This window comes from Asterias amurensis, chromosome 15 (genome assembly GCF_032118995.1).
Source record: "Asterias amurensis chromosome 15, ASM3211899v1".
Taxonomy (NCBI): domain Eukaryota; kingdom Metazoa; phylum Echinodermata; class Asteroidea; order Forcipulatida; family Asteriidae; genus Asterias; species Asterias amurensis.
Window position 1 is genome coordinate 1,274,098 of NC_092662.1, and position 26,372 is coordinate 1,300,469.

Sequence of the window (26,372 nt, forward strand, 5' to 3'; positions counted from 1 at the left end):
GTAGCTTCAACTGTTGGTGTGACATCAGCAGTTGTGGTAGCTTCAGATGTGGTAGTTACATCAGCTGTTGTGGTAGCCTCAGCTGTGGTAGTTACATCAGCAGTTGTGGTAGCTTCGGCTGTTGTAGTTACATCAGCAGTTGTGGTAACCTCAGCTGTGGTAGTTACATCGGCAGTTGTTGTAGCTTCAGCTGTTGTAGTTACGTCAGCTGTTGTTGCAGCTTCAGCTGTTGTAGTAACATCAGCAGTTGTAGTGGCTTGAGCAGTTGTAGTTGCATCAGCAGTGGTAGTGGCTTCAGCTGTTGTAGTTGCATCAGCAGTTGTGGTAGCTTGAGCCGTTGTGGTTACATCGGCAGTTGTGGTAGCTTCAGCTGTTTTAGTTACATCAGCAGTTGTTGTAGCTTCAGTTGTTGTAGTAACATCAGCTGTCGTGGTAGCCTCAGCTGTTGTAGTTACATCAGCAGTAGTGGTAGTTTCAGCCGATGTAGTTACATCGACAGTTGTTGTAGCTTCAGCTGTTGTAGTCACATCAGCAGTTGTTGTAGCTTCAGCTGTTGTAGTAACATCAGCAGTTGTGATAGCCTCAGCTGTTGTAGTTACATCAGCAGTTGTGGTAGCTTCAGCTGTGGTAGTTACATCGGCAGTTGTTGTAGCTTCAGCTGTTGTAGTTACATCAGCAGTGGTGGTAGCTTCAGCTGTTGTGGTTACATCAACAGTTGTTGTACCTTCAGCTGTTGTAGTAACATCAGCAGTGGTGGTAGCTTCAGCCGTTGTAGTTACATCAGCAGTTGTTAAAGCTTCAGCTGTTGTAGTAACATCAGCAGTTGTGGTAGCTTCAGCTGTTGTGGTTACATCGACAGTTGTAGTAGCTTCAGCTGTTGTAGTTACATCAGCAGTTGTGGTAGCTTCAGCTGTTGTGGTTACATCAACAGTTGTTGTACCTTCAGCTGTTGTAGTAACATCAGCAGTGGTGGTAGCTTCAGCCGTTGTAGTTACATCAGCAGTTGTTAAAGCTTCAGCTGTGGTAGTTACATTGGCAGTTGTTGTAGCTTCAGCTGTCGTCGTAAGATCAGCAGTTGTGGTAACCTCAGCTGTTGTTGTTACATCAGCAGTGGTGGTAGCTTCAGCCGTTGTAGTTACATCAGCAGTTGTTGTAGCTTCAGCTGTTGTGGTTACACCAACAGTTGTGGCAGCCTCAGCTGTAGTAGTTACATCAGCAGTTGTGGTAGCTTCAGCTGTTGTAGTAATATCAGCAGTTGTAGTAGCTTCAACTGTTGGTGTGACATCAGCAGTTGTGGTAGCTTCAGATGTGGTAGTTACATCAGCTGTTGTGGTAGCCTCAGCTGTGGTAGTTACATCAGCAGTTGTGGTAGCTTCGGCTGTTGTAGTTACATCAGCAGTTGTGGTAACCTCAGCTGTGGTAGTTACATCGGCAGTTGTTGTAGCTTCAGCTGTTGTAGTTACGTCAGCTGTTGTTGCAGCTTCAGCTGTTGTAGTAACATCAGCAGTTGTAGTGGCTTGAGCAGTTGTAGTTGCATCAGCAGTGGTAGTGGCTTCAGCTGTTGTAGTTGCATCAGCAGTTGTGGTAGCTTGAGCTGTTGTGGTTACATCGGCAGTTGTGGTAGCTTCAGCTGTTTTAGTTACATCAGCAGTTGTTGTAGCTTCAGTTGTTGTAGTAACATCAGCTGTCGTGGTAGCCTCAGCTGTTGTAGTTACATCAGCAGTAGTGGTAGTTTCAGCCGATGTAGTTACATCGACAGTTGTTGTAGCTTCAGCTGTTGTAGTCACATCAGCAGTTGTTGTAGCTTCAGCTGTTGTAGTAACATCAGCAGTTGTGATAGCCTCAGCTGTTGTAGTTACATCAGCAGTTGTGGTAGCTTCAGCTGTGGTAGTTACATCGGCAGTTGTTGTAGCTTCAGCTGTTGTAGTTACATCAGCAGTGGTGGTAGCTTCAGCTGTTGTGGTTACATCAACAGTTGTTGTACCTTCAGCTGTTGTAGTAACATCAGCAGTGGTGGTAGCTTCAGCCGTTGTAGTTACATCAGCAGTTGTTAAAGCTTCAGCTGTTGTAGTAACATCAGCAGTTGTGGTAGCTTCAGCTGTTGTGGTTACATCGACAGTTGTAGTAGCTTCAGCTGTTGTAGTTACATCAGCAGTTGTGGTAGCTTCAGCTGTTGTGGTTACATCAACAGTTGTTGTACCTTCAGCTGTTGTAGTAACATCAGCAGTGGTGGTAGCTTCAGCCGTTGTAGTTACATCAGCAGTTGTTAAAGCTTCAGCTGTGGTAGTTACATTGGCAGTTGTTGTAGCTTCAGCTGTCGTCGTAAGATCAGCAGTTGTGGTAACCTCAGCTGTTGTTGTTACATCAGCAGTGGTGGTAGCTTCAGCCGTTGTAGTTACATCAGCAGTTGTTGTAGCTTCAGCTGTTGTGGTTACACCAACAGTTGTGGCAGCCTCAGCTGTAGTAGTTACATCAGCAGTTGTGGTAGCTTCAGCTGTTGTAGTAATATCAGCAGTTGTAGTAGCTTCAACTGTTGGTGTGACATCAGCAGTTGTGGTAGCTTCAGATGTGGTAGTTACATCAGCTGTTGTGGTAGCCTCAGCTGTGGTAGTTACATCAGCAGTTGTGGTAGCTTCGGCTGTTGTAGTTACATCAGCAGTTGTGGTAACCTCAGCTGTGGTAGTTACATCGGCAGTTGTTGTAGCTTCAGCTGTTGTAGTTACGTCAGCTGTTGTTGCAGCTTCAGCTGTTGTAGTAACATCAGCAGTTGTAGTGGCTTGAGCAGTTGTAGTTGCATCAGCAGTGGTAGTGGCTTCAGCTGTTGTAGTTGCATCAGCAGTTGTGGTAGCTTGAGCTGTTGTGGTTACATCGGCAGTTGTGGTAGCTTCAGCTGTTTTAGTTACATCAGCAGTTGTTGTAGCTTCAGTTGTTGTAGTAACATCAGCTGTCGTGGTAGCCTCAGCTGTTGTAGTTACATCAGCAGTAGTGGTAGTTTCAGCCGATGTAGTTACATCGACAGTTGTTGTAGCTTCAGCTGTTGTAGTCACATCAGCAGTTGTTGTAGCTTCAGCTGTTGTAGTAACATCAGCAGTTGTGATAGCCTCAGCTGTTGTAGTTACATCAGCAGTTGTGGTAGCTTCAGCTGTGGTAGTTACATCGGCAGTTGTTGTAGCTTCAGCTGTTGTAGTTACATCAGCAGTGGTGGTAGCTTCAGCTGTTGTGGTTACATCAACAGTTGTTGTACCTTCAGCTGTTGTAGTAACATCAGCAGTGGTGGTAGCTTCAGCCGTTGTAGTTACATCAGCAGTTGTTAAAGCTTCAGCTGTTGTAGTAACATCAGCAGTTGTGGTAGCTTCAGCTGTTGTGGTTACATCGACAGTTGTAGTAGCCTCAGCTGTTGTAGTTACATCAGCAGTTGTGGTAGCTTCAGCTGTTGTGGTTACATCAACAGTTGTTGTACCTTCAGCTGTTGTAGTAACATCAGCAGTGGTGGTAGCTTCAGCCGTTGTAGTTACATCAGCAGTTGTTGTACCTTCAGCTGTTGTAGTTACATCAGCACTTGTGGTAACCTCAGCTGTGGTAGTTACATCGGCAGTTGTTGTAGCTTCAGCTGTCGTCGTAAGATCAGCAGTTGTGGTAACCTCAGCTGTTGTTGTTACATCAGCAGTGGTGGTAGCTTCAGCCGTTGTAGTTACATCAGCAGTTGTTGTAGCTTCAGCTGTTGTAGTAACATCAGCAGTTGTGGTAGCCTCAGCTGTTGTAGTTACATCCACAGTGGTGGTAGCTTCAGCCGTTGTAGTTACATCAACAGATGTTGTAGCTTCAGCTGTTGTAGTAACATCAGCAGTTGTGGTAGCCTCCGCTGTGGTAGTTACATCGGCAGTGGTGGTAACTTCAGCTTTGGTAGTTACATCAGCAGTTATTGTAGCCTCAGCTGTTGTAGTTGCATCAGCAGTGGTAGTGGCTTCAGCCGTTGTAGTTACATCAGCAGTTGTTGTACCTTTAGCTGTTGTAGTTACATCAGCACTTGTGGTAACCTCAGCAGTGGTAGTTACATCGGCAGTTGTTGTAGCTTCAGCAGTCGTCGTAAGACCAGCAGTTGTGGTAACCTCAGCTGTTGTTGTTACATCAGCAGTGGTGGTAGCTTCAGCCGTTGTAGTTACATCAGCAGTTGTTGAAGCTTCAGCTGTTGTAGTAACATCAGCAGTTGTGGTAGCCTCAGCTGTTGTAGTTACATCAGCAGTTGTTGTAGCTTCGGCTGTTGTAGTTACATGAGCAGTTGTGGTAACCTCAGCTGTGGTAGTTACATCGGCAGTTGTTGTAGCTTCAGCTGTTGTAGTTACGTCAGCTGTTGTTGCAGCTTCAGCTGTTGTAGTAACATCAGCAGTTGTAGTGGCTTGAGCAGTTGTAGTTGCATCAGCAGTGGTAGTGGCTTCAGCTGTTGTAGTTGCATCAGCAGTTGTGGTAGCTGGAGCTGTTGTGGTTACATCGGTAGTTGTGGTAGCTTCAGCTGTTGTAGTTACATCAACAGTTGTTGTAGCTTCAGCTGTTGTAGTTACATCAGCAGTAGTGGTAGCTTCAGCCGATGTAGTTACATCAGCAGTTGTTAAAGCTTCAGCTGTTGTAGTAGCATCAGCAGTTGTGGTAGCTTCAGCCGTTGTAGTTACATCAACAGTTGTTGTACCTTCAGCTGTTGTAGTAACATCAGCTGTTGTGGTAGCTTCAGCTGTGGTAGTTACATCAGCAGTAGTGGTAGTTTCAGCCGAAGTAGTTACATCGACAGTTGTTGTAGCTTCAGCTGTTGTAGTCACATCGGCAGTTGTGGTAGCCTCAGCTGTGGTAGTTACATCGGCAGTTGTTGTAGCTTCAGCTGTTGTAGTAACATCAGCAGTGGTGGTAGCTTCAGCCGTTGTAGTTACATCAGCAGTTGTTGTAGCTTCAGCTGTTGTAGTAACATCAGCAGTTGTGATAGCTTCAGCTGTTGTAGTTACATCAGCAGTTGTGGTAGCTTCAGCTGTGGTAGTTACATCGGCAGTTGTTGTAGCTTCAGCTGTGGTAGTTACATCAGCAGTGGTGGTAGCTTCAGCTGTTGTGGTTACATCAACAGTTGTTGTACCTTCAGCTGTTGTAGTAACATCAGCAGTGGTGGTAGCTTCAGCCGTTGTAGTTACATCAGCAGTTGTTGTAGCTTCAGCTGTTGTAGTAACATCAGCAGTTGTGGTAGCCTCAGCTGTTGTAGTTACATCCACAGTGGTGGTAGCTTCAGCCGTTGTAGTTACATCAACAGATGTTGTAGCTTCAGCTGTTGTAGTAACATCAGCAGTTGTGGTAGCCTCCGCTGTGGTAGTTACATCGGCAGTGGTGGTAACTTCAGCTTTGGTAGTTACATCAGCAGTTATTGTAGCCTCAGCTGTTGTAGTTGCATCAGCAGTGGTAGTGGCTTCAGCCGTTGTAGTTACATCAGCAGTTGTTGTACCTTTAGCTGTTGTAGTTACATCAGCACTTGTGGTAACCTCAGCAGTGGTAGTTACATCGGCAGTTGTTGTAGCTTCAGCAGTCGTCGTAAGACCAGCAGTTGTGGTAACCTCAGCTGTTGTTGTTACATCAGCAGTGGTGGTAGCTTCAGCTGTTGTAGTAATATCAGCAGTTGTAGTAGCTTCAACTGTTGTGGTGACATCAGCAGTTGTGGTAGCTTCAGATGTGGTAGTTACATCAGCTGTTGTGGTAGCCTCAGCTGTGGTAGTTACATCAGCAGTTGTGGTAGCTTCGGCTGTTGTAGTTACATCAGCAGTTGTGGTAACCTCAGCTGTGGTAGTTACATCGGCAGTTGTTGTAGCTTCAGCTGTTGTAGTTACGTCAGCTGTTGTTGCAGCTTCAGCTGTTGTAGTAACATCAGCAGTTGTAGTGGCTTGAGCAGTTGTAGTTGCATCAGCAGTGGTAGTGGCTTCAGCTGTTGTAGTTGCATCAGCAGTTGTGGTAGCTTGAGCTGTTGTGGTTACATCGGCAGTTGTGGTAGCTTCAGCTGTTGTAGTTACATCAGCAGTTGTTGTAGCTTCAGCTGTTGTAGTAACATCAGCTGTCCTGGTAGCCTCAGCTGTTGTAGTTACATCAGCAGTAGTGGTAGTTTCAGCCGATGTAGTTACATCGACAGTTGTTGTAGCTTCAGCTGTTGTAGTCACATCAGCAGTTGTAGTAGCCTCAGCTGTGGTAGTTACATCGGCAGTTGTTGTAGCTTCAGCTGTTGTAGTTACATCAGCAGTTGTGGTAGCTTCAGCTGTTGTGGTTACATCAACAGTTGTTGTACCTTCAGCTGTTGTAGTAACATCAGCAGTGGTGGTAGCTTCAGCCGTTGTAGTTACATCAGCAGTTGTTGTAGCTTCAGCTGTTGTAGTAACATCAGCAGTTGTGATAGCCTCAGCTGTTGTAGTTACATCAGCAGTTGTGGTAGCTTCAGCTGTTGTAGTTACATCGGCAGTTGTTGTAGCTTCAGCTGTTGTAGTTACATCAGCAGTGGTGGTAGCTTCAGCTGTTGTGGTTACATCAACAGTTGTTGTACCTTCAGCTGTTGTAGTAACATCAGCGGTGGTGGTAGCTTCAGCCGTTGTAGTTACATCAGCAGTTGTTAAAGCTTCAGCTGTTGAAGTAACATCAGCAGTTGTGGTAGCTTCAGCTGTTGTGGTTACATCGACAGTTGTAGTAGCCTCAGCTGTTGTAGTTACATCAGCAGTTGTGGTAGCTTCAGCTGTTGTGGTTACATCAGCAGTTGTTGTACCTTCAGCTGTTGTAGTAACATCAGCAGTGGTGGTAGCTTCAGCCGTTGTAGTTACATCAGCAGTTGTTAAAGCTTCAGCTGTTGTAGTAGCATCAGCAGTTGTGGTAGCTTCAGCCGTTGTAGTTACATCAACAGTTGTTGTACCTTCAGCTGTTGTAGTAACATCAGCTGTTGTAGTAGCTTCAGCTGTGGTAGTTGCATCAGCAGTGATAGTGGCTTCAGCCGTTGTAGTTACATCAGCAGTTGTTGAAGCTTCAGCTGTCGTAGTAACATCAGCAGCTGTGGTAGCTTCAGCTGTTGTAGTAACATCAGCAGTTGTGGTAGCCTCAGATGTTGTAGTTGCATCAGCAGTGGTAGTGGCTTCAGCCGTTGTAGTTACATCAGCAGTTGTTGTACCTTCAGCTGTTGTAGTTACATCAGCACTTGTGGTAACCTCAGCTGTGGTAGTTACATCGGCAGTTGTTGTAGCTTCAGCTGTCGTCGTAAGATCAGCAGTTGTGGTAACCTCAGCTGTTGTTGTTACATCATCAGTGGTGGTAGCTTCAGCCGTTGTAGTTACATCAATAGATGTTGTAGCTTCAGCTGTTGTAGTAACATCAGCAGTTGTGGTAGCCTCCGCTGTGGTAGTTCCATCGGCAGTGGTGGTAACTTCAGCTTTGGTAGTTACATCAGCAGTTGTTGGAGCCTCAGCTGTTGTAGTTGCATCAGCAGTGGTAGTGGCTTCAGCCGTTGTAGTTACATCAGCAGTTGTTGTACCTTCAGCTGTTGTAGTAACATCAGCAGTGGTGGTAGCTTCAGCCGTTGTAGTTACATCAGCAGTTGTTAAAGCTTCAGCTGTTGTAGTAACATCAGCAGTTGTGGTAGCTTCAGCTGTTGTGGTTACATCAGCACTTGTGGTAACCTCAGCTGTGGTAGTTACATCGGCAGTTGTTGTAGCTTCAGCAGTCGTCGTAAGACCAGCAGTTGTGGTAACCTCAGCTGTTGTTGTTACATCAGCAGTGGTGGTAGCTTCAGCCGTTGTAGTTACATCAGCAGTTGTTGAAGCTTCAGCTGTTGTAGTAACAGCAGCAGTTGTGGTAGCCTCAGCTGTTGTAGTTACATCAGCAGTTGTTGTAGCTTCGGCTGTTGTAGTTACATCAGCAGTTGTGGTAACCTCAGCTGTGGTAGTTACATCGGCAGTTGTTGTAGCTTCAGCTGTTGTAGTTACGTCAGCTGTTGTTGCAGCTTCAGCTGTTGTAGTAACATCAGCAGTTGTAGTGGCTTGAGCAGTTGTAGTTGCATCAGCAGTGGTAGTGGCTTCAGCTGTTGTAGTTGCATCAGCAGTTGTGGTAGCTTGAGCTGTTGTGGTTACATCGGCAGTTGTGGTAGCTTCAGCTGTTGTAGTTACATCAGCAGTTGTTGTAGCTTCAGCTGTTGTAGTAACATCAGCTGTTGTGGTAGCTTCAGCTGTGGTAGTTGCATCAGCAGTGATAGTGGCTTCAACCGTTGTAGTTACATCAGCAGTTGTTGAAGCTTCAGCTGTTGTAGTAACATCAGCAGCTGTGGTAGCTTCAGCTGTTGTAGTAACATCAGCAGTTGTGGTAGCCTCAGATGTTGTAGTTGCATCAGCAGTGGTAGTGGCTTCAGCCGTTGTAGTTACATCAGCAGTTGTTGTACCTTCAGCTGTTGTAGTTACATCAGCACTTGTGGTAACCTCAGCTGTGGTAGTTACATCGGCAGTTGTTGTAGCTTCAGCTGTCGTCGTAAGATCAGCAGTTGTGGTAACCTCAGCTGTTGTTGTTACATCAGCAGTGGTGGTAGCTTCAGCCGTTGTAGTTACATCAGCAGTTGTAGCTTCAGCTGTTGTAGTAACATCAGCAGTTGTGGTAGCCTCAGCTGTTGTAGTTACATCCACAGTGGTGGTAGCTTCAGCCGTTGTAGTTACATCAACAGATGTTGTAGCTTCAGCTGTTGTAGTAACATCAGCAGTTGTGGTAGCCTCCGCTGTGGTAGTTACATCGGCAGTGGTGGTAACTTCAGCTTTGGTAGTTACATCAGCAGTTGTTGTAGCCTCAGCTGTTGTAGTTGCATCAGCAGTGGTAGTGGCTTCAGCCGTTGTAGTTACATCAGCAGTTGTTGTACCTTCAGCTGTTGTAGTTACATCAGCACTTGTGGTAACCTCAGCTGTGGTAGTTACATCGGCAGTTGTTGTAGCTTCAGCAGTCGTCGTAAGACCAGCAGTTGTGGTAACCTCAGCTGTTGTTGTTACATCAGCATTGGTGGTAGCTTCAGCCGTTGTAGCTACATCAGCAGTTGTTGAAGCTTCAGCTGTTGTAGTAACATCAGCAGTTGTGGTAGCCTCAGCTGTTGTAGTTACATCAGCAGTTGTTGTAGCTTCGGCTGTTGTAGTTACATCAGCAGTTGCGGTAACCTCAGCTGTGGTAGTTACATCGGCAGTTGTTGTAGCTTCAGCTGTTGTAGTTACGTCAGCTGTTGTTGCAGCTTCAGCTGTTGTAGTAACATCAGCAGTTGTAGTTGCATCAGCAGTGGTAGTGGCTTCAGCTGTTGTAGTTGCATCAGCAGTTGTGGTAGCTTGAGCTGTTGTGGTTACATCGGCAGTTGTGCTAGCTTCAGCTGTTGTAGTTACATCAGCAGTTGTTGTAGCTTCATCTGTTGTAGTTACATCAGCAGTAGTGGTAGCTTCAGCCGATGTAGTTACATCAGCAGTTGTTAAAGCTTCAGCTGTTGTAGTAGCATCAGCAGTTGTGGTAGCTTCAGCCGTTGTAGTTACATCAACAGTTGTTGTACCTTCAGCTGTTGTAGTAACATCAGCTGTTGTGGTAGCTTCAGCTGTGGTAGTTGCATCAGCAGTGATAGTGGCTTCGGCCGTTGTAGTTACATCAGCAGTTGTTGAAGCTTCAGCTGTTGTAGTAACATAAGCAGTTGTGGTAGCTTCAGCTGTTGTAGTAACATCAGCAGTTGTGGTAGCCTCAGATGTTGTAGTTGCATCAGCAGTGGTAGTGGCTTCAGCCGTTGTAGTTACATTAGCAGTTGTTGTACCTTCAGCTGTTGTAGTTACATCAGCACTTGTGGTAACCTCAACTGTGGTAGTTACATCGGCAGTTGTTGTAGCTTCAGCTGTCGTCGTAAGATCAGCAGTTGTGGTAACCTCAGCTGTTGTTGTTACATCAGCAGTGGTGGTAGCTTCAGCCGTTGTAGTTACATCAGCAGTTGTTGTAGCTTCAGCTGTTGTAGTAACATCAGCAGTTGTGGTAGCCTCAGCTGTTGTAGTTACATCCACAGTGGTGGTAGCTTCAGCCGTTGTAGTTACATCAACAGATGTTGTAGCTTCAGCTGTTGTAGTAACATCAGCAGTTGTGGTAGCCTCCGCTGTGGTAGTTACATCGGCAGTGGTGGTAACTTCAGCTTTGGTAGTTACATCAGCAGTTGTTGTAGCCTCAGCTGTTGTAGTTGCATCAGCAGTGGTAGTGGCTTCAGCCGTTGTAGTTACATCAGCAGTTGTTGTACCTTCAGCTGTTGTAGTTACATCAGCAATTGTGGTAACCTCAGCTGTGGTAGTTACATCGGCAGTTGTTGTAGCTTCAGCAGTCGTCGTAAGACCAGCAGTTGTGGTAACCTCAGCTGTTGTTATTACATCAGCAGTGGTGGTAGCTTCAGCCGTTGTAGTTACATCAGCAGTTGTTGACGCTTCAGCTGTTGTAGTAACATCAGCTGTTGTGGTAGCCTCAGCTGTTGTAGTAACATCAGCAGTTGTTGTAGCTTCGGCTGTTGTAGTTACATCAGCAGTTGTGGTAACCTCAGCTGTGGTAGTTACATCGGCAGTTGTTGTAGCTTCAGCTGTTGTAGTTACGTCAGCTGTTGTTGCAGCTTGAGCTGTTGTAGTAACATCAGCAGTTGTAGTGGCTTGAGCAGTTGTAGTTGCATCAGCAGTGGTAGTGGCTTCAGCTGTTGTAGTTGCATCAGCAGTTGTGGTAGCTTGAGCTGTTGTGGTTACATCGGCAGTTGTGGTAGCTTCAGCTGTTGTAGTTACATCAGCAGTTGTTGTAGCTTCAGCTGTTGTAGTAACATCAGCTGTTGTGGTAGCCTCAGCTGTTGTAGTTACATCAGCAGTAGTGGTAGCTTCAGCCGATGTAGTTACATCAGCAGTTGTTGTAGCTTCAGCTGTTGTAGTCACATAAGCAGTTGTGGTAGCCTCAGCTGTGGTAGTTACATCGGCAGTTGTTGTAGCTTCAGCTGTTGTAGTTACATCAGCAGTTGTGGTAGCCTCAGCTGTGGTAGTTACATCGGCAGTTGTTGTAGCTTCAGCTGTTGTAGTTACATCAGCAGTTGTGGTAGCTTCAGCTGTTGTGGTTACATCAACAGTTGTTGTACCTTCAGCTGTTGTAGTAACATCAGCAGTGGTGGTAGCTTCAGCCGTTGTAGTTACATCGGCAGTTGTTGTAGCTTCAGCTGTTGTAGTAACATCAGCAGTTGTGATAGCCTCAGCTGTTGTAGTTACATCAGCAGTTGTGGTAGCTTCAGCTGTGGTAGTTACATCGGCAGTTGTTGTAGTTTCAGCTGTTGTAGTTATATCAGCAGTTGTGGTAGCTTCAGCTGTTGTGGTTACATCGGCAGTTGTGGTAGCCTCAGCTGTTGTAGTTACATCAGCAGTTGTGGTAGCTTCAGCTGTTGTGGTTACATCAACAGTTGTTGTACCTTCAGCTGTTGTAGTAACATCAGCAGTTGTTAAAGCTTCAGCTGTTGTAGTAACATCGGCAGTTGTGGTAGCTTCAGCTGTTGTGGTAACATCAGCAGTTGTGGTAGCCTTAGCTGGTGTAGTTACATCTACAGTGGTGGTAGTTTCAGCCGTTGTAGTTACATCAGCAGATGTTGTAGCTTCAGCTGTTGTAGTAACATCAGCTGTTGTGGTAGCCTCAGCTGTTGTAGTTACATCAGCAGTAGTGGTAGCTTCAGCCGATTCAGTTACATCAGCAGTTGTTGTAGCTTCAGCTGTTGTAGTCACATAAGCAGTTGTGGTAGCCTCAGCTGTGGTAGTTACATCGGCAGTTGTTGTAGCTTCAGCTGTTGTAGTTACATCAGCAGTTGTGGTAGCCTCAGCTGTGGTAGTTACATCGGCAGTTGTTGTAGCTTCAGCTGTTGTAGTTACATCAGCAGTTGTGGTAGCTTCAGCTGTTGTGGTTACATCAACAGTTGTTGTACCTTCAGCTGTTGTAGTAACATCAGCAGTGGTGGTAGCTTCAGCCGTTGTAGTTACATCAGCAGTTGTTGTAGCTTCAGCTGTTGTAGTAACATCAGCAGTTGTGATAGCCTCAGCTGTTGTAGTTACATCAGCAGTTGTGGTAGCTTCAGCTGTGGTAGTTACATCGGCAGTTGTTGTAGTTTCAGCTGTTGTAGTTACATCAGCAGTTGTGGTAGCTTCAGCTGTTGTGGTTACATCGGCAGTTGTGGTAGCCTCAGCTGTTGTAGTTACATCAGCAGTTGTGGTAGCTTCAGCTGTTGTGGTTACATCAACAGTTGTTGTACCTTCAGCTGTTGCAGTTACATCAGCAGTTGTTAAAGCTTCAGCTGTTGTAGTAACATCAGCAGTTGTGGTAGCTTCAGCTGTTGTGGTAACATCAGCAGTTGTGGTAGCCTCAGCTGTTGTAGTTACATCTACAGTGGTGGTAGCTTCAGCCGTTGTAGTTACATCAGCAGATGTTGTAGCTTCAGCTGTTGTAGTAACATCAGCAGTTGTGGTAGCCTCCGCTGTGGTAGTTACATCGGCAGTGGTGGTAACTTCAGCTTTGGTAGTTACATCAGCAGTTGTTGTAGCCTCAGCTGTTGTAGTTGCATCAGCAGTTGTGGTAGCTTGAGCTGTTGTTGTTACATCGGCAGTTGTTGTAGCTTCAGCTGTTGTAGTCACATCAGCAGTTGTGGTAGCCTCAGCTGTAGTAGTTACATCGGCAGTTGTTGTAGCTTCAGCTGTTGTAGTTACATCAGCAGTTGTGGTAGCTTCAGCTGTTGTAGTTACATCAAAAGTTGTTGTACCTTCAGCTGTTGTAGTAACATCAGCAGTGGTGGTAGCTTCAGCCGATGTAGTTACATCAGCAGTTGTTGTAGCTTCAGCTGTTGTAGTCACATCAGCAGTTGTGGTAGCCTCAGCTGTGGTAGTTACATCGGCAGTTGTTGTAGCTTCAGCTGTTGTAGTTACATCAGCAGTTGTGGTAGCTTCAGCTGTTGTGGTTACATCAACAGTTGTTGTACCTTCAGCTGTTGTAGTAACATCAGCAGTGGTGGTAGCTTCAGCCGTTGTAGTTACATCAGCAGTTGTTGTAGCTTCAACTGTTGTAGTAACATCAGCAGTTGTGGTAGCCTCACCTGTTGTAGTTACATCAGCCGTTGTGGTAGCCTCAGCTGTTGTAGTTACATCAGCAGTTGTGGTAGCTTCAGCTGTTGTGGTTACATCGGCAGTTGTGGTAGCATCAGCTGTTGTAGTTACATCAGCAGTTGTGATAGCTTCAGCTGTTGTGGTTACATCAACAGTTGTTGTACCTTCAGCTGTTGTAGTATCATCAGCAGTGGTGGTAGCTTCAGCCGTTGTAGTTACATCAGCAGTTGTTGTAGCTTCAGCTGCTGTAGTAACAACAGCAGTTGTGGTAGCCTCAGCTGTTGTAGTTACATCAGCCGTTGTGGTAGCCTCAGCTGTTGTAGTTACATCAGCAGTTGTGGTAGCCTCATCTGTGGTAGTTACATCAGCCGTTGTGGTAGCCTCAGCTGTTGTAGTTACATCAGCAGTTGTTGTAGCTTCGGCTGTTGTAGTTACATCAGCAGTTGTGGTAACCTCAGCTGTGGTAGTTACATCGGCAGTTGACGTAGCTTCAGCTGTTGTAGTTACGTCAGCTGTTGTTGCAGCTTCAGCTGTTGTAGTAACATCAGCAGTTGTAGTGGCTTGAGCAGTTGTAGTTGCATCAGCAGTGGTAGTGGCTTCAGCTGTTGTAGTTACATAAGCAGTTGTGGTAGCCTCAGCTGTTGTAGTTACATCTACAGTGGTGGTAGCTTCAGCCGTTGTAGTTACATCAGCAGATGTTGTAGCTTCAGCTGTTGTAGTAACATCAGCTGTTGTGGTAGCCTCAGCTGTTGTAGTTACATCAGCAGTAGTGGTAGCTTCAGCCGATGTAGTTACATCAGCAGTGGTTGTAGCTTCAGCTGTTGTAGTCACATAAGCAGTTGTGGTAGCCTCAGCTGTGGTAGTTACATCGGCAGTTGTTGTAGCTTCAGCTGTTGTAGTTACATGAGCAGTTGTTGTAGCTTCAACTGTTGTAGTAACATCAGCAGTTGTGGTAGCCTCACCTGTTGTAGTTACATCAGCAGTTGTGGTAGCTTCAGCTGTGGTAGTTACATCGGCAGTTGTTGTAGCTTCAGCTGTTGTAGTTACATCAGCAGTTGTGGTAGCTTCAGCTGTTGTGATTACATCGGCAGTTGTGGTAGCATCAGCTGTTGTAGTTACATCAGCAGTTGTGGTAGCTTCAGCTGTTGTGGTTACATCAACAGTTGTTGTACCTTCAGCTGTTGTAGTATCATCAGCAGTGGTGGTAGCTTCAGCCGTTGTAGTTACATCAGCAGTTGTTGTAAGTTCAGCTGCTGTAGTAACAACAGCAGTTGTGGTAGCCTCAGCTGTTGTAGTTACATCAGCCGTTGTGGTAGCCTCAGCTGTTGTAGTTACATCAGCAGTTGTGGTAGCCTCATCTGTGGTAGTTACATCAGCCGTTGTGGTAGCCTCAGCTGTTGTAGTTACATCAGCAGTTGTTGTAGCTTCGGCTGTTGTAGTTACATCAGCAGTTGTGGTAACCTCAGCTGTGATAGTTACATCGGCAGTTGACGTAGCTTCAGCTGTTGTAGTTACATCAGCAGTTGTGGTAGCTTCAGCTGTTGTGGTTACATCAGCAGTTGTGGTAGCTTCAGCTGTTGTGGTAACATCAGCAGTTGTGGTAGCCTCAGCTGTTGTAGTTACATCTACAGTGGTGGTAGCTTCAGCCGTTGTAGTTACATCAGCAGATGTTGTAGCTTCAGCTGTTGCAGTAACATCAGCAGTTGTGGTAGCCTCCGCTGTGGTAGTTACATCGGCAGTGGTGGTAACTTCAGCTTTGGTAGTTACATCAGCAGTTGTTGTAGCCTCAGCTGTTGTAGTTGCATCAGCAGTTGTGGTAGCTTGAGCTGTTGTTGTTACATCGGCAGTTGTTGTAGCTTCAGCTGTTGTAGTCACATCAGCAGTTGTGGTAGCCTCAGCTGTAGTAGTTACATCGGCAGTTGTTGTAGCTTCAGCTGTTGTAGTTACATCAGCAGTTGTGGTAGCTTCAGCTGTTGTAGTTACATCAAAAGTTGTTGTACCTTCAGCTGTTGTAGTAACATCAGCAGTGGTGGTAGCTTCAGCCGATGTAGTTACATCAGCAGTTGTTGTAGCTTCAGCTGTTGTAGTCACATCAGCAGTTGTGGTAGCCTCAGCTGTAGTAGTTACATCGGCAGTTGTTGTAGCTTCAGCTGTTGTAGTTACATCAGCAGTTGTGGTAGCTTCAGCTGTTGTGGTTACATCAACAGTTGTTGTACCTTCAGCTGTTGTAGTAACATCAGCAGTGGTGGTAGCTTCAGCCGTTGTAGTTACATCAGCAGTTGTTGTAGCTTCAACTGTTGTAGTAACATCAGCAGTTGTGGTAGCCTCACCTGTTGTAGTTACATCAGCAGTTGTGGTAGCTTCAGCTGTGTTAGTTACATCGGCAGTTGTTGTAGCTTCAGCTGTTGTAGTTACATCAGCAGTTGAGGTAGCTTCAGCTGTTGTGGTTACATCGGCAGTTGTGGTAGCATCAGCTGTTGTAGTTACATCAGCAGTTGTGGTAGCTTCAGCTGTTGTGGTTACATCAACAGTTGTTGTACCTTCAGCTGTTGTAGTATCATCAGCAGTGGTGGTAGCTTCAGCCGTTGTAGTTACATCAGCAGTTGTTGTAGCTTCAGCTGCTGTAGTAACAACAGCAGTTGTGGAAGCCTCAGCTGTGGTAGTTACATCAGTCGTTGTGGTAGCCTCAGCTGTTGTAGTTACATCAGCAGTTGTGGTAGCCTCATCTGTGGTAGTTACATCAGCCGTTGTGGTAGCCTCAGCTGTTGCAGTTACATCAGCAGTTGTTGTAGCTTCGGCTGTTGTAGTTACATCAGCAGTTGTGGTAACCTCAGCTGTGGTAGTTACATCGGCAGTTGACGTAGCTTCAGCTGTTGTAGTTACGTCAGCTGTTGTTGCAGCTTCAGCTGTTGTAGTAACATCAGCAGTTGTAGTGGCTTGAGCAGTTGTAGTTGCATCAGCAGTGGTAGTGGCTTCAGCTGTTGTAGTTACATCAGCAGTTGTGGTAACCTCAGCTGTGGTAGTTACATCGGCAGTTGACGTAGCTTCAGCTGTTGTAGTTACGTCAGCTGTTGTTGCAGCTTCAGCTGTTGTAGTAACATCAGCAGTTGTAGTGGCTTGAGCAGTTGTAGTTGCATCAGCAGTGGTAGTGGCTTCAGCTGTTGTAGTTACATCAGCAGTTGTGGTAACCTCAGCTGTGGTAGTTACATCGGCAGTTGTTGCAGCTTCAGCTGTTGTAGTAACATCAGCAGTTGTAGTGGCTTGAGCAGTTGTAGTTGCATCAGCAGTGGTAGTGGCTTCAGCTGTTGTAGTTGCATCAGCAGTTGTGGTAGCTTCAGCTGTTGTGGTTACATCGGCAGTTGTGGTAGCTTCAGCTGTTGTAGTTACATCAGCAGTTGTTGTAGCTTCAGCTGTTGTGGTAACATCAGCTGTTGTGGTAGCCTCAGCTGTTGTAGTTACATCAGCAATAGTGGTAGCTTCAGCCGATGTAGTTACATCAGCAGTTGTTGTAGCTTCAGCTGCTGTAGTAACAACAGCAGTTGTGGTAGCCTCAGCTGTGGTAGATACATCAGCCGTTGTGGTAGCCTCAGCTGTTGTGGTTACATCAGCAGTTGTGGTAACCTCATCTGTGGTAGTTACATCAGCCGTTGTGGTAGCTTCAGCCGTTGTAGTTACATCAGCAGTTGTTGTAGCTTCAGCTGTTGTAGTAACATCAGCAGTTGTGATAGCCTCAGCTGTTGTAGTTACAACAGCAGTTGTGGTAGCTTCAGCTGTGGTAGTTACATCGGCAGTTGTTGTAGCTTCAGCTGTTGTAGTTACATCAGCAGTTGTGGTAGCTTCAGCTGTTGTGGTTACGTCAGCTGTTGTTGTAGCATCAGCTGTTGTAGTAACATCAGCAGTTGTGGTGGCTTCAGCTGTTGTAGTTGCATCAGTAGTTGTGGTAGCTTCAGCTGTTGTATTTACATCAGCAGTTGTGGTAGCCTCAGCTGTGGTAGTTACATCAGCAGTTGTTGTAGCTTCGGCTGTTGTAGTTACATCAGCAGTTGTGGTAACCTCATCTGTGGTAGTTACATCAGCCGTTGTGGTAGCTTCAGCTGTTGTAGTTACGTCAGCTGTTGTTGTACCTTCAGCTGTTGTAGTAACATCAGCAGTGGTGGTAGCTTCAGCCGTTGTAGTTACATCAGCAGTTGTTGTAGCTTCAGCTGTTGTAGTAACATCAGCAGTTGTGATAGCCTCAGCTGTTGTAGTTACAACAGCAGTTGTGGTAGCTTCAGCTGTGGTAGTTTCATCGGCAGTTGTTGTAGCTTCAGCTGTTGTAGTTACATCAGCAGTTGTGGTAGCTTCAGCTGTTGTGGTTACATCAACAGTTGTTGTACCTTCAGCTGTTGTGGTTACATCAACAGTTGTTGTACCTTCAGCTGTTGTAGTAACATCAGCAGTTGTGGTAGCTTCAGCCGTTGTAGTTACATCAGCAGTTGTTGTAGCTTCAGCTGTTGTAGTAACATCAGCAGTTGTGGTAGCTTCAGCTGTTGTGCTTACATCGGCAGTTGTGGTAGCCTCAGCTGTTGTAGTTACATCCACAGTGGTGGTAGCTTCAGCCGTTGTAGTTACATCAGCAGATGTTGTAGCTTCAGCTGTTGTAGTAACATCAGCAGTTATGGTAGCCTCCGATGTGGTAGCTACATCGGCAGTGGTGGTAACTTCAGCTTTGGTAGTTACATCAGCAGTTGTTGTAGCCTCAGCTGTTATAGTTAAATCAGCAGTTGTTGTAGCTTCAGCTGCTGTAGTAACAACAGCAGTTGTTGTAGATTCAGCTGTGGTAGTTACATCAGCCGTTGTGGTAGCCTCAGCTGTTGTAGTTACATCAGCAGTTGTTGTAGCTTCGGCTGTTGTAGTTACATCAGCAGTTGTGGTAACCTCAGCTGTGGTAGTTACATCGGCAGTTGTTGTAGCTTCAGCTGTTGTAGTTACGTCAGCTGTTGTTGTAGCATCAGCTGTTGTAGTAACATCAGCAGTTGTGGTGGCTTCAGCTGTTGTAGTTGCATCAGTAGTTGTGGTAGCTTGAGCTGTTGTGGTTACATCGGCAGTTGTGGTAGCTTCAGCTGTTGTAATTACTTCAGCAGTTGTGGTAGCCTCAGCTGTGGTAGTTACATCAGCCGTTGTGGTAGCCTCAGCTGTTGTAGTTACATCAGCAGTTGTTGTAGCTTCGGCTGTTGTAGTTACATCAGCAGTTGTGGTAACCTCAGCTGTGGTAGTTACATCGGCAGTTGTTGTAGCTTCAGCTGTTGTAGTTACGTCAGCTGTTGTTGTAGCTTCAGCTCTTGTAGTAACATCAGCAGTTGTAGTGGCTTGAGCAGTTGTAGTTGCATCAGCAGTGGTAGTGGCTTCAGCTGTTGTAGTTGCATCAGCAGTTGTGGTAGCTTGAGCTGTTGTTGTTACATCGGCAGTTGTGGTAGCTTCAGCTGTTGTAGTTACATCAGCAGTTGTTGTAGCTTCAGCTGTTGTAGTAACATCAGCTGTTGTGGTAGCCTCAGCTGTTGTAGTTACATCAGCAGTAGCCTCAGCTGTGGTAGCCTCAGCTGTGGTAGATACATCAGCCGTTGTGGTAGCCTCAGCTGTTGTGGTTACATCAGCAGTTGTGGTAACCTCATCTGTGGTAGTTACATCAGCCGTTGTGGTAGCTTCAGCTGTTGTAGTTACGTCAGCTGTTGTTGTACCTTCAGCTGTTGTAGTAACATCAGCAGTGGTGGTAGCTTCAGCCGTTGTAGTTACATCAGCAGTTGTTGTAGCTTCAGCTGTTGTAGTAACATCAGCAGTTGTGATAGCCTCAGCTGTAGTAGTTACATCAGCAGTTGTGGTAGCTTCAGCAGTAGTGGTAGCTTCAGCCGATGTAGTTACATCAGCAGTTGTTGTAGCTTCAGCTGTTGTAGTCACATCAGCAGTTGTGGTAGCCTCAGCTGTTGTGGTTACATCGGCAGTTGTGGTAGCTTCAGCTGTTGTAGTTACATCAGCAGTTGTGGTAGCTTCAGCTGTTGTGGTTACATCAACAGTTGTTGTACCTTCAGCTGTTGTAGTAACATCAGCAGTGGTGGTAGCTTCAGCCGTTGTAGTTACATCAGCAGTTGTTAAAGCTTCAGCTGTTGTAGTAACATCAGCAGTTGTGGTAGCTTCAGCTGTTGTGGTTACATCGACAGTTGTGGTAGCTTCAGCCGTTGTAGTTACATCAGTTGTTGTGGTAGCCTCAGATGTTGTAGTTGCATCAGCAGTGGTAGTGCCTTCAGCCGTTGTAGTTACATCAGCAGTTGTTGTACCTTCAGCTGTTGTAGTTACATCAGCAGTTGTGGTAACCTCAGCTGTGGTAGTTACATCGGCAGTTGTTGTAGCTTCAGCTGTTGTAGTTACGTCAGCTGTTGTTGCAGCTTCAGCTGTTGTAGTAACATCAGCAGTTGTAGTGGCTTGAGCAGTTGTAGTTGCATCAGCAGTGGTAGTGGCTTCAGCTGTTGTAGTTGCATCAGCAGTTGTGGTAGCTTGAGCTGTTGTGGTTACATCGGCAGTTGTGGTAGCTTCAGCTGTTGAAGTTACATCAGCAGTTGTTGTAGCTTCAGCTGTTGTAGTAACATCAGCTGTTGTGGTAGCCTCAGCTGTTGTAGTTACATCAGCAGTAGTGGTAGCTTCAGCCGATGTAGTTACATCAGCAGTTGTTGTAGCTTCAGCTGTTGTAGTCACATCAGCAGTTGTGGTAGCCTCAGCTGTGGTAGTTTCATCGGCAGTTGTTGTAGCTTCAGCTGTTGTAGTTACATCAGCAGTTGTGGTAGCTTCAGCTGTTGTGGTTACATCAACAGTTGTTGTACCTTCAGCTGTTGTAGTAACATCAGCAGTGGTGGTAGCTTCAGCCGTTGTAGTTACATCAGCAGTTGTTGTAGCTTCAGCTGTTGTAGTAACATCAGCAGTTGTGATAGCCTCAGCTGTTGTAGTTACATCAGCAGTTGTGGTAGCTTCAGCTGTGGTAGTTACATCGGCAGTTGTTGTAGCTTCAGCTGTTGTAGTTACATCAGCAGTTGTGGTAGCTTCAGCTGTTGTGGTTACATCGGCAGTTGTGGTAGCCTCAGCTGTTGTAGTTACATCAGCAGTTGTGGTAGCTTCAGCTGTTGTGGTTACATCAACAGTTGTAGTACCTTCAGCTGTTGTAGTAACATCAGCAGTGGTGGTAGCTTCAGCCGTTGTAGTTACATCAGCAGTTGTTAAAGCTTCAGCTGTTGTAGTAACATCAGCAGTTGTGGTAGCTTCAGCTGTTGTGGTTACATCGACAGTTGTGGTAGCCTCAGCTGTTGTAGTAACATCAGCAGTGGTGGTAGCTTCAGCCGATGTAGTTACATCAGCAGTTGTTGTAGCTTCAGCTGTTGTAGTCACATCAGCAGTTGTGGTAGCCTCAGCTGTGGTAGTTACATCGGCAGTTGTTGTAGCTTCAGCTGGTGTAGTTACATCAGCAGTTGTGGTAGCTTCAGCTGTTGTAGTAACATCAGCAGTTGTGGTAGCTTCAGCCGTTGTAGTTACATCAGCAGTTGTTGTAGCTTCAGCTGTTGTAGTTACATCAGCAGTTGTGGTAGCTTCAGCTGTGGTAGTTACATCGGCAGTTGTTGTAGCTTCAGCTGTTGTAGTTACGTCAGGTGTTGTTGTAGCTTCAGTTGTTGTAGTTACATCAGCAGTTGTGGTAGCTTCAGCTGTTGTGGTTACATCGGCAGTTGTGGTAGCCTCAGCTGTTGTAGTTACATCAGCAGTTGTGGTAGCTTCAGCTGTTGTGGTTACATCAACAGTTGTTGTACCTTCAGCAGTTGTAGTACCATCAGCAGTGGTGGTAGCTTCAGCCGTTGTAGTTACATCAGCAGTTGTTGTAGCTTCAGCTGCTGTAGTAACAACAGCAGTTGTGGTAGCCTCAGCTGTGGTAGTTACATCAGCCGTTGTGGTAGCCTCAGCTGTTGTAGTAACATCAGCAGTTGTGATAGCTTCAGCTGTTGTAGTAACATCAGCTGTTGTGGTAGCTTCAGCCGTTGTAGTTACATCAGCAGTTGTTAAAGCTTCAGCTGTTGTAGTAGCATCAGCAGTTGTGGTAGCTTTAGCCTTTGTAGTTACATCAACAGTTGTTGTACCTTCAGCTGTTGTAGTACCATCAGCTGTTGTGGTAACATCAGCAGTGGTGGTAGCTTCAGCCGTTGTAGTTACATCAGCAGTTGTTGTAGCTTCAGCTGTTGTAGTAACATCGGCAGTTGTGATAGCCTCAGCAGTTGTAGTTACATCAGCAGTAGTGGTAGGTTTAGCCGATGTAGTTACATCAGCAGTTGTTGTAGCTTCAGCTGTTGTAGTCACATCAGCAGATGTGGTAGCCTCAGCTGTGGTAGTTACATCGGCAGTTGTAGCTTCAGCTGTTGTAGTTACATCAGCAGTTGTGGTAGCTTCAGCTGTTGTGGTTACATCAACAGTTGTACCTTCAGCTGTTGTAGTAACATCAGCAGTGGTGGTAGCTTCAGCCGTTGTAGTTACATCAGCAGTTGTTGTAGCTTCAGCTGTTGTAGTAACATCAGCAGTTGTGATAGCCTCAGCTGTTGTAGTTACATCAGCAGTTGTGGTAGCTTCAGCTGTTGTGGTTACATCAACAGTTGTTGTACCTTCAGCTGTTGTAGTAACATCAGCAGTGGTGGTAGCTTCAGCCGTTGTAGTTACATCAGCAGTTGTTAAAGCTTCAGCTGTTGTAGTAACATCAGCAGTTGTGGTAGCTTCAGCTGTTGTGGTTACATCGACAGTTGTGGTAGCTTCAGCCGTTGTAGTTACATCAGCAGTTGTGGTAGCCTCAGATGTTGTAGTTGCATCAGCAGTGGTAGTGACTTCAGCCGTTGTAGTTACATCAGCAGTTGATGTACCTTCAGCTGTTGTAGTTACATCAGCACTTGTGGTAACCTCAGCTGTGGTAGTTACATCGGCAGTTGTTGTAGCTTCAGCTGTCGTCGTAAGATCAGCAGTTGTGGTAATCTCAGCTGTTGTTGTTACATCAGCAGTGGAGGTAGCTTCAGCCGTTGTAGTTACATCAGCAGTTGTTGTAGCTTCAGCTGTTGTAGTAACATCAACTGTTGTGGTAGCCTCAGCTGTTGTAGTTACATCAGCAGTAGTGGTAGCTTTAGCCGATGTAGTTACATCAGCAGTTGTTGTAGCTTCAGCTGTGGTAGTCACATCAGCAGATGTGGTAGCCCCAGCTGTGGTAGTTACATCGGTAGTTGTTGTAGCTTCAGCTGTTGTAGTTACATCAGCAGTTGTGGTAGCCTCAGCTGTTGTAGTTACATCAGCAGTAGTGGTAGCTTTAGCCGATGTAGTTACATCAGCAGTTGTTGTAGCTTCAGCTGTTGTAGTCACATCAGCAGATGTGGTAGCCTCAGCTGTTGTAGTTATATCGGCAGTTGTGGTAGCTTCAGCTGTTGTGGTTACATCAACAGTTGTTGTACCTTCAGCTGTTGTAGTAACATCAGCAGTGGTGGTAGCTTCAGCAGTTGTAGTTACATCAGCAGTTGTTAAAGCTTCAGCTGTTGTAGAAGCATCAGCACTTGTGGTAACCTCAGCTGTGGTAGGTACATCGGCAGTTGTTGTAGCTTCAGCTGTCGTCGTAAGATCAGCAGTTGTGGTAACCTCAGCTGTTGTTGTTACATCAGCAGTGGTGGTAGCTTCAGACGTTGTAGTTACATCAGCAGTTGTTGTAGCTTCAGCTGTTGTAGTAACATCAGCAGTTGTGGTAGCCTCAGCTGTTGTGGTTACATCAACAGTTGTGGTAGCTTCAGCCGTTGTAGTTACATCAGTTGTTGTGGTAGCCTCAGATGTTGTAGTTGCATCAGCAGTGGTAGTGCCTTCAGCCGTTGTAGTTACATCAGCAGTTGTTGTACCTTCAGCTGTTGTAGTTACATCAGCAGTTGTGGTAACCTCAGCTGTTGTGGTTACATCAACAGTTGTTGTACCTTCAGCTGTTGTAGTAACATCAGCAGTGGTGGTAGCTTCAGCCGTTGTAGTTACATCAGCAGTTGTTAAAGCTTCAGCTGTTGTAGTAACATCAGCAGTTGTGGTAGCTTCAGCTGTTGTGGTTACATCGACAGTTGTGGTAGCTTCAGCCGTTGTAGTTACATCAGTTGTTGTGGTAGCCTCAGATGTTGTAGTTGCATCAGCAGTGGTAGTGCCTTCAGCCGTTGTAGTTACATCAGCAGTTGTTGTACCTTCAGCTGTTGTAGTTACATCAGCAGTTGTGGTAACCTCAGCTGTGGTAGTTACATCGGCAGTTGTTGTAGCTTCAGCTGTTGTAGTTACGTCAGCTGTTGTTGCAGCTTCAGCTGTTGTAGTAACATCAGCAGTTGTAGTGGCTTGAGCAGTTGTAGTTGCATCAGCAGTGGTAGTGGCTTCAGCTGTTGTAGTTGCATCAGCAGTTGTGGTAGCTTGAGCTGTTGTGGTTACATCGGCAGTTGTGGTAGCTTCAGCTGTTGTAGTTACATCAGCAGTTGTTGTAGCTTCAGCTGTTGTAGTAACATCAGCTGTTGTGGTAGCCTCAGCTGTTGTAGTTACATCAGCAGTAGTGGTAGCTTCAGCCGATGTAGTTACATCAGCAGTTGTTGTAGCTTCAGCTGTTGTAGTCACATCAGCAGTTGTGGTAGCCTCAGCTGTGGTAGTTTCATCGGCAGTTGTTGTAGCTTCAGCTGTTGTAGTTACATCAGCAGTTGTGGTAGCTTCAGCTGTTGTGGTTACATCAACAGTTGTAGTACCTTCAGCTGTTGTAGTAACATCAGCAGTGGTGGTAGCTTCAGCCGTTGTAGTTACATCAGCAGTTGTTAAAGCTTCAGCTGTTGTAGTAACATCAGCAGTTGTGGTAGCTTCAGCCGATGTAGTTACATCAGCAGTCGTTGTAGCTTCAGCTGTTGTAGTCACATCAGCAGTTGTGGTAGCCTCAGCTGTGGTAGTTACATCGGCAGTTGTTGTAGCTTCAGCTGGTGTAGTTACATCAGCAGTTGTGGTAGCTTCAGCTGTTGTAGTAACATCAGCAGTTGTGGTAGCTTCAGCCGTTGTAGTTACATCAGCAGTTGTTGTAGCTTCAGCTGTTGTAGTAACATCAGCAGTGGTGGTAGCTTCAGCCGTTGTAGTTACATCAGCAGTTGTTGTAGCTTCAGCTGTTGTAGTTACATCAGCAGTTGTGGTAGCTTCAGCTGTGGTAGTTACATCGGCAGTTGTTGTAGCTTCAGCTGTTGTAGTTACGTCAGGTGTTGTTGTAGCTTCAGTTATTGTAGTTACATCAGCAGTTGTGGTAGCTTCAGCTGTTGTGGTTACATCGGCAGTTGTGGTAGCCTCAGCTGTTGTAGTTACATCAGCAGTTGTGGTAGCTTCAGCTGTTGTGGTTACATCAACAGTTGTTGTACCTTCAGCTGTTGTAGTACCATCAGCAGTGGTGGTAGCTTCAGCCGTTGTAGTTACATCAGCAGTTGTTGTAGCTTCAGCTGCTGTAGTAACAACAGCAGTTGTGGTAGCCTCAGCTGTGGTAGTTACATCAGCCGTTGTGGTAGCCTCAGCTGTTGTAGTAACATCAGCAGTTGTGATAGCTTCAGCTGTTGTAGTAACATCAGCTGTTGTGGTAGCTTCAGCCGTTGTAGTTACATCAGCAGTTGTTAAAGCTTCAGCTGTTGTAGTAGCATCAGCAGTTGTGGTAGCTTTAGCCGTTGTAGTTACATCAACAGTTGTGGTAGCTTCAGCCGTTGTAGTTACATCAGTTGTTGTGGTAGCCTCAGATGTTGTAGTTGCATCAGCAGTGGTAGTGCCTTCAGCCGTTGTAGTTACATCAGCAGTTGTTGTACCTTCAGCTGTTGTAGTTACATCAGCAGTTGTGGTAACCTCAGCTGTTGTGGTTACATCAACAGTTGTTGTACCTTCAGCTGTTGTAGTAACATCAGCAGTGGTGGTAGCTTCAGCCGTTGTAGTTACACCAGCAGTTGTTAAAGCTTCAGCTGTTGTAGTAACATCAGCAGTTGTGGTAGCTTCAGCTGTTGTGGTTACATCGACAGTTGTGGTAGCTTCAGCCGTTGTAGTTACATCAGTTGTTGTGGTAGCCTCAGATGTTGTAGTTGCATCAGCAGTGGTAGTGCCTTCAGCCGTTGTAGTTACATCAGCAGTTGTTGTACCTTCAGCTGTTGTAGTTACATCAGCAGTTGTGGTAACCTCAGCTGTGGTAGTTACATCGGCAGTTGTTGTAGCTTCAGCTGTTGTAGTTACGTCAGCTGTTGTTGCAGCTTCAGCTGTTGTAGTAACATCAGCAGTTGTAGTGGCTTGAGCAGTTGTAGTTGCATCAGCAGTGGTAGTGGCTTCAGCTGTTGTAGTTGCATCAGCAGTAGTGGTAGCTTCAGCCGATGTAGTTACATCAGCAGTTGTTGTAGCCTCAGCTGTTGTAGTTACATCAGCAGTTGTGGTAGCTTCAGCTGTTGTGGTTACATCAACAGTTGTTGTACCTTCAGCTGTTGTAGTAACATCAGCAGTGGTGGTAGCTTCAGCCGTTGTAGTTACATCAGCAGTTGTTGTAGCTTCAGCTGTTGTAGTAACATCAGCAGTTGTGATAGCCTCAGCTGTTGTAGTTACATCAGCAGTTGTGGTAGCTTCAGCTGTGGTAGTTACATCGGCAGTTGTTGTAGCTTCAGCTGTTGTAGTTACATCAGCAGTTGTGGTAGCTTCAGCTGTTGTGGTTACATCGGCAGTTGTGGTAGCCTCAGCTGTTGTAGTTACATCAGCAGTTGTGGTAGCTTCAGCTGTTGTGGTTACATCAACAGTTGTAGTACCTTCAGCTGTTGTAGTAACATCAGCAGTGGTGGTAGCTTCAGCCGTTGTAGTTACATCAGCAGTTGTTAAAGCTTCAGCTGTTGTAGTAACATCAGCAGTTGTGGTAGCTTCAGCCGATGTAGTTACATCAGCAGTTGTTGTAGCTTCAGCTGTTGTAGTCACATCAGCAGTTGTGGTAGCCTCAGCTGTGGTAGTTACATCGGCAGTTGTTGTAGCTTCAGCTGGTGTAGTTACATCAGCAGTTGTGGTAGCTTCAGCTGTTGTAGTAACATCAGCAGTTGTGGTAGCTTCAGCCGTTGTAGTTACATCAGCAGTTGTTGTAGCTTCAGCTGTTGTAGTAACATCAGCAGTGGTGGTAGCTTCAGCCAATGTAGTTACATCAGCAGTTGTTGT

The 26,372-nt window shown here is 45.9% G+C and overlaps 1 protein-coding gene across 1 annotated transcript in view; it reads right to left on the minus strand.

Moving 5' to 3' along the window:
- The window catches only part of LOC139948376 (uncharacterized), an 85,705-nt gene that overhangs the window by 28,946 nt on the left and 30,387 nt on the right, over positions 1-26,372 (minus strand). The window contains exons 2-3 of the mRNA XM_071946516.1: positions 22,572-22,744; positions 14,312-14,465 (exon numbers count right to left, since the gene is read on the minus strand). Coding sequence (XP_071802617.1) covers positions 14,312-14,465; positions 22,572-22,744 — 327 coding nt within the window. The remainder of the gene's footprint in view (positions 1-14,311; positions 14,466-22,571; positions 22,745-26,372) is intronic.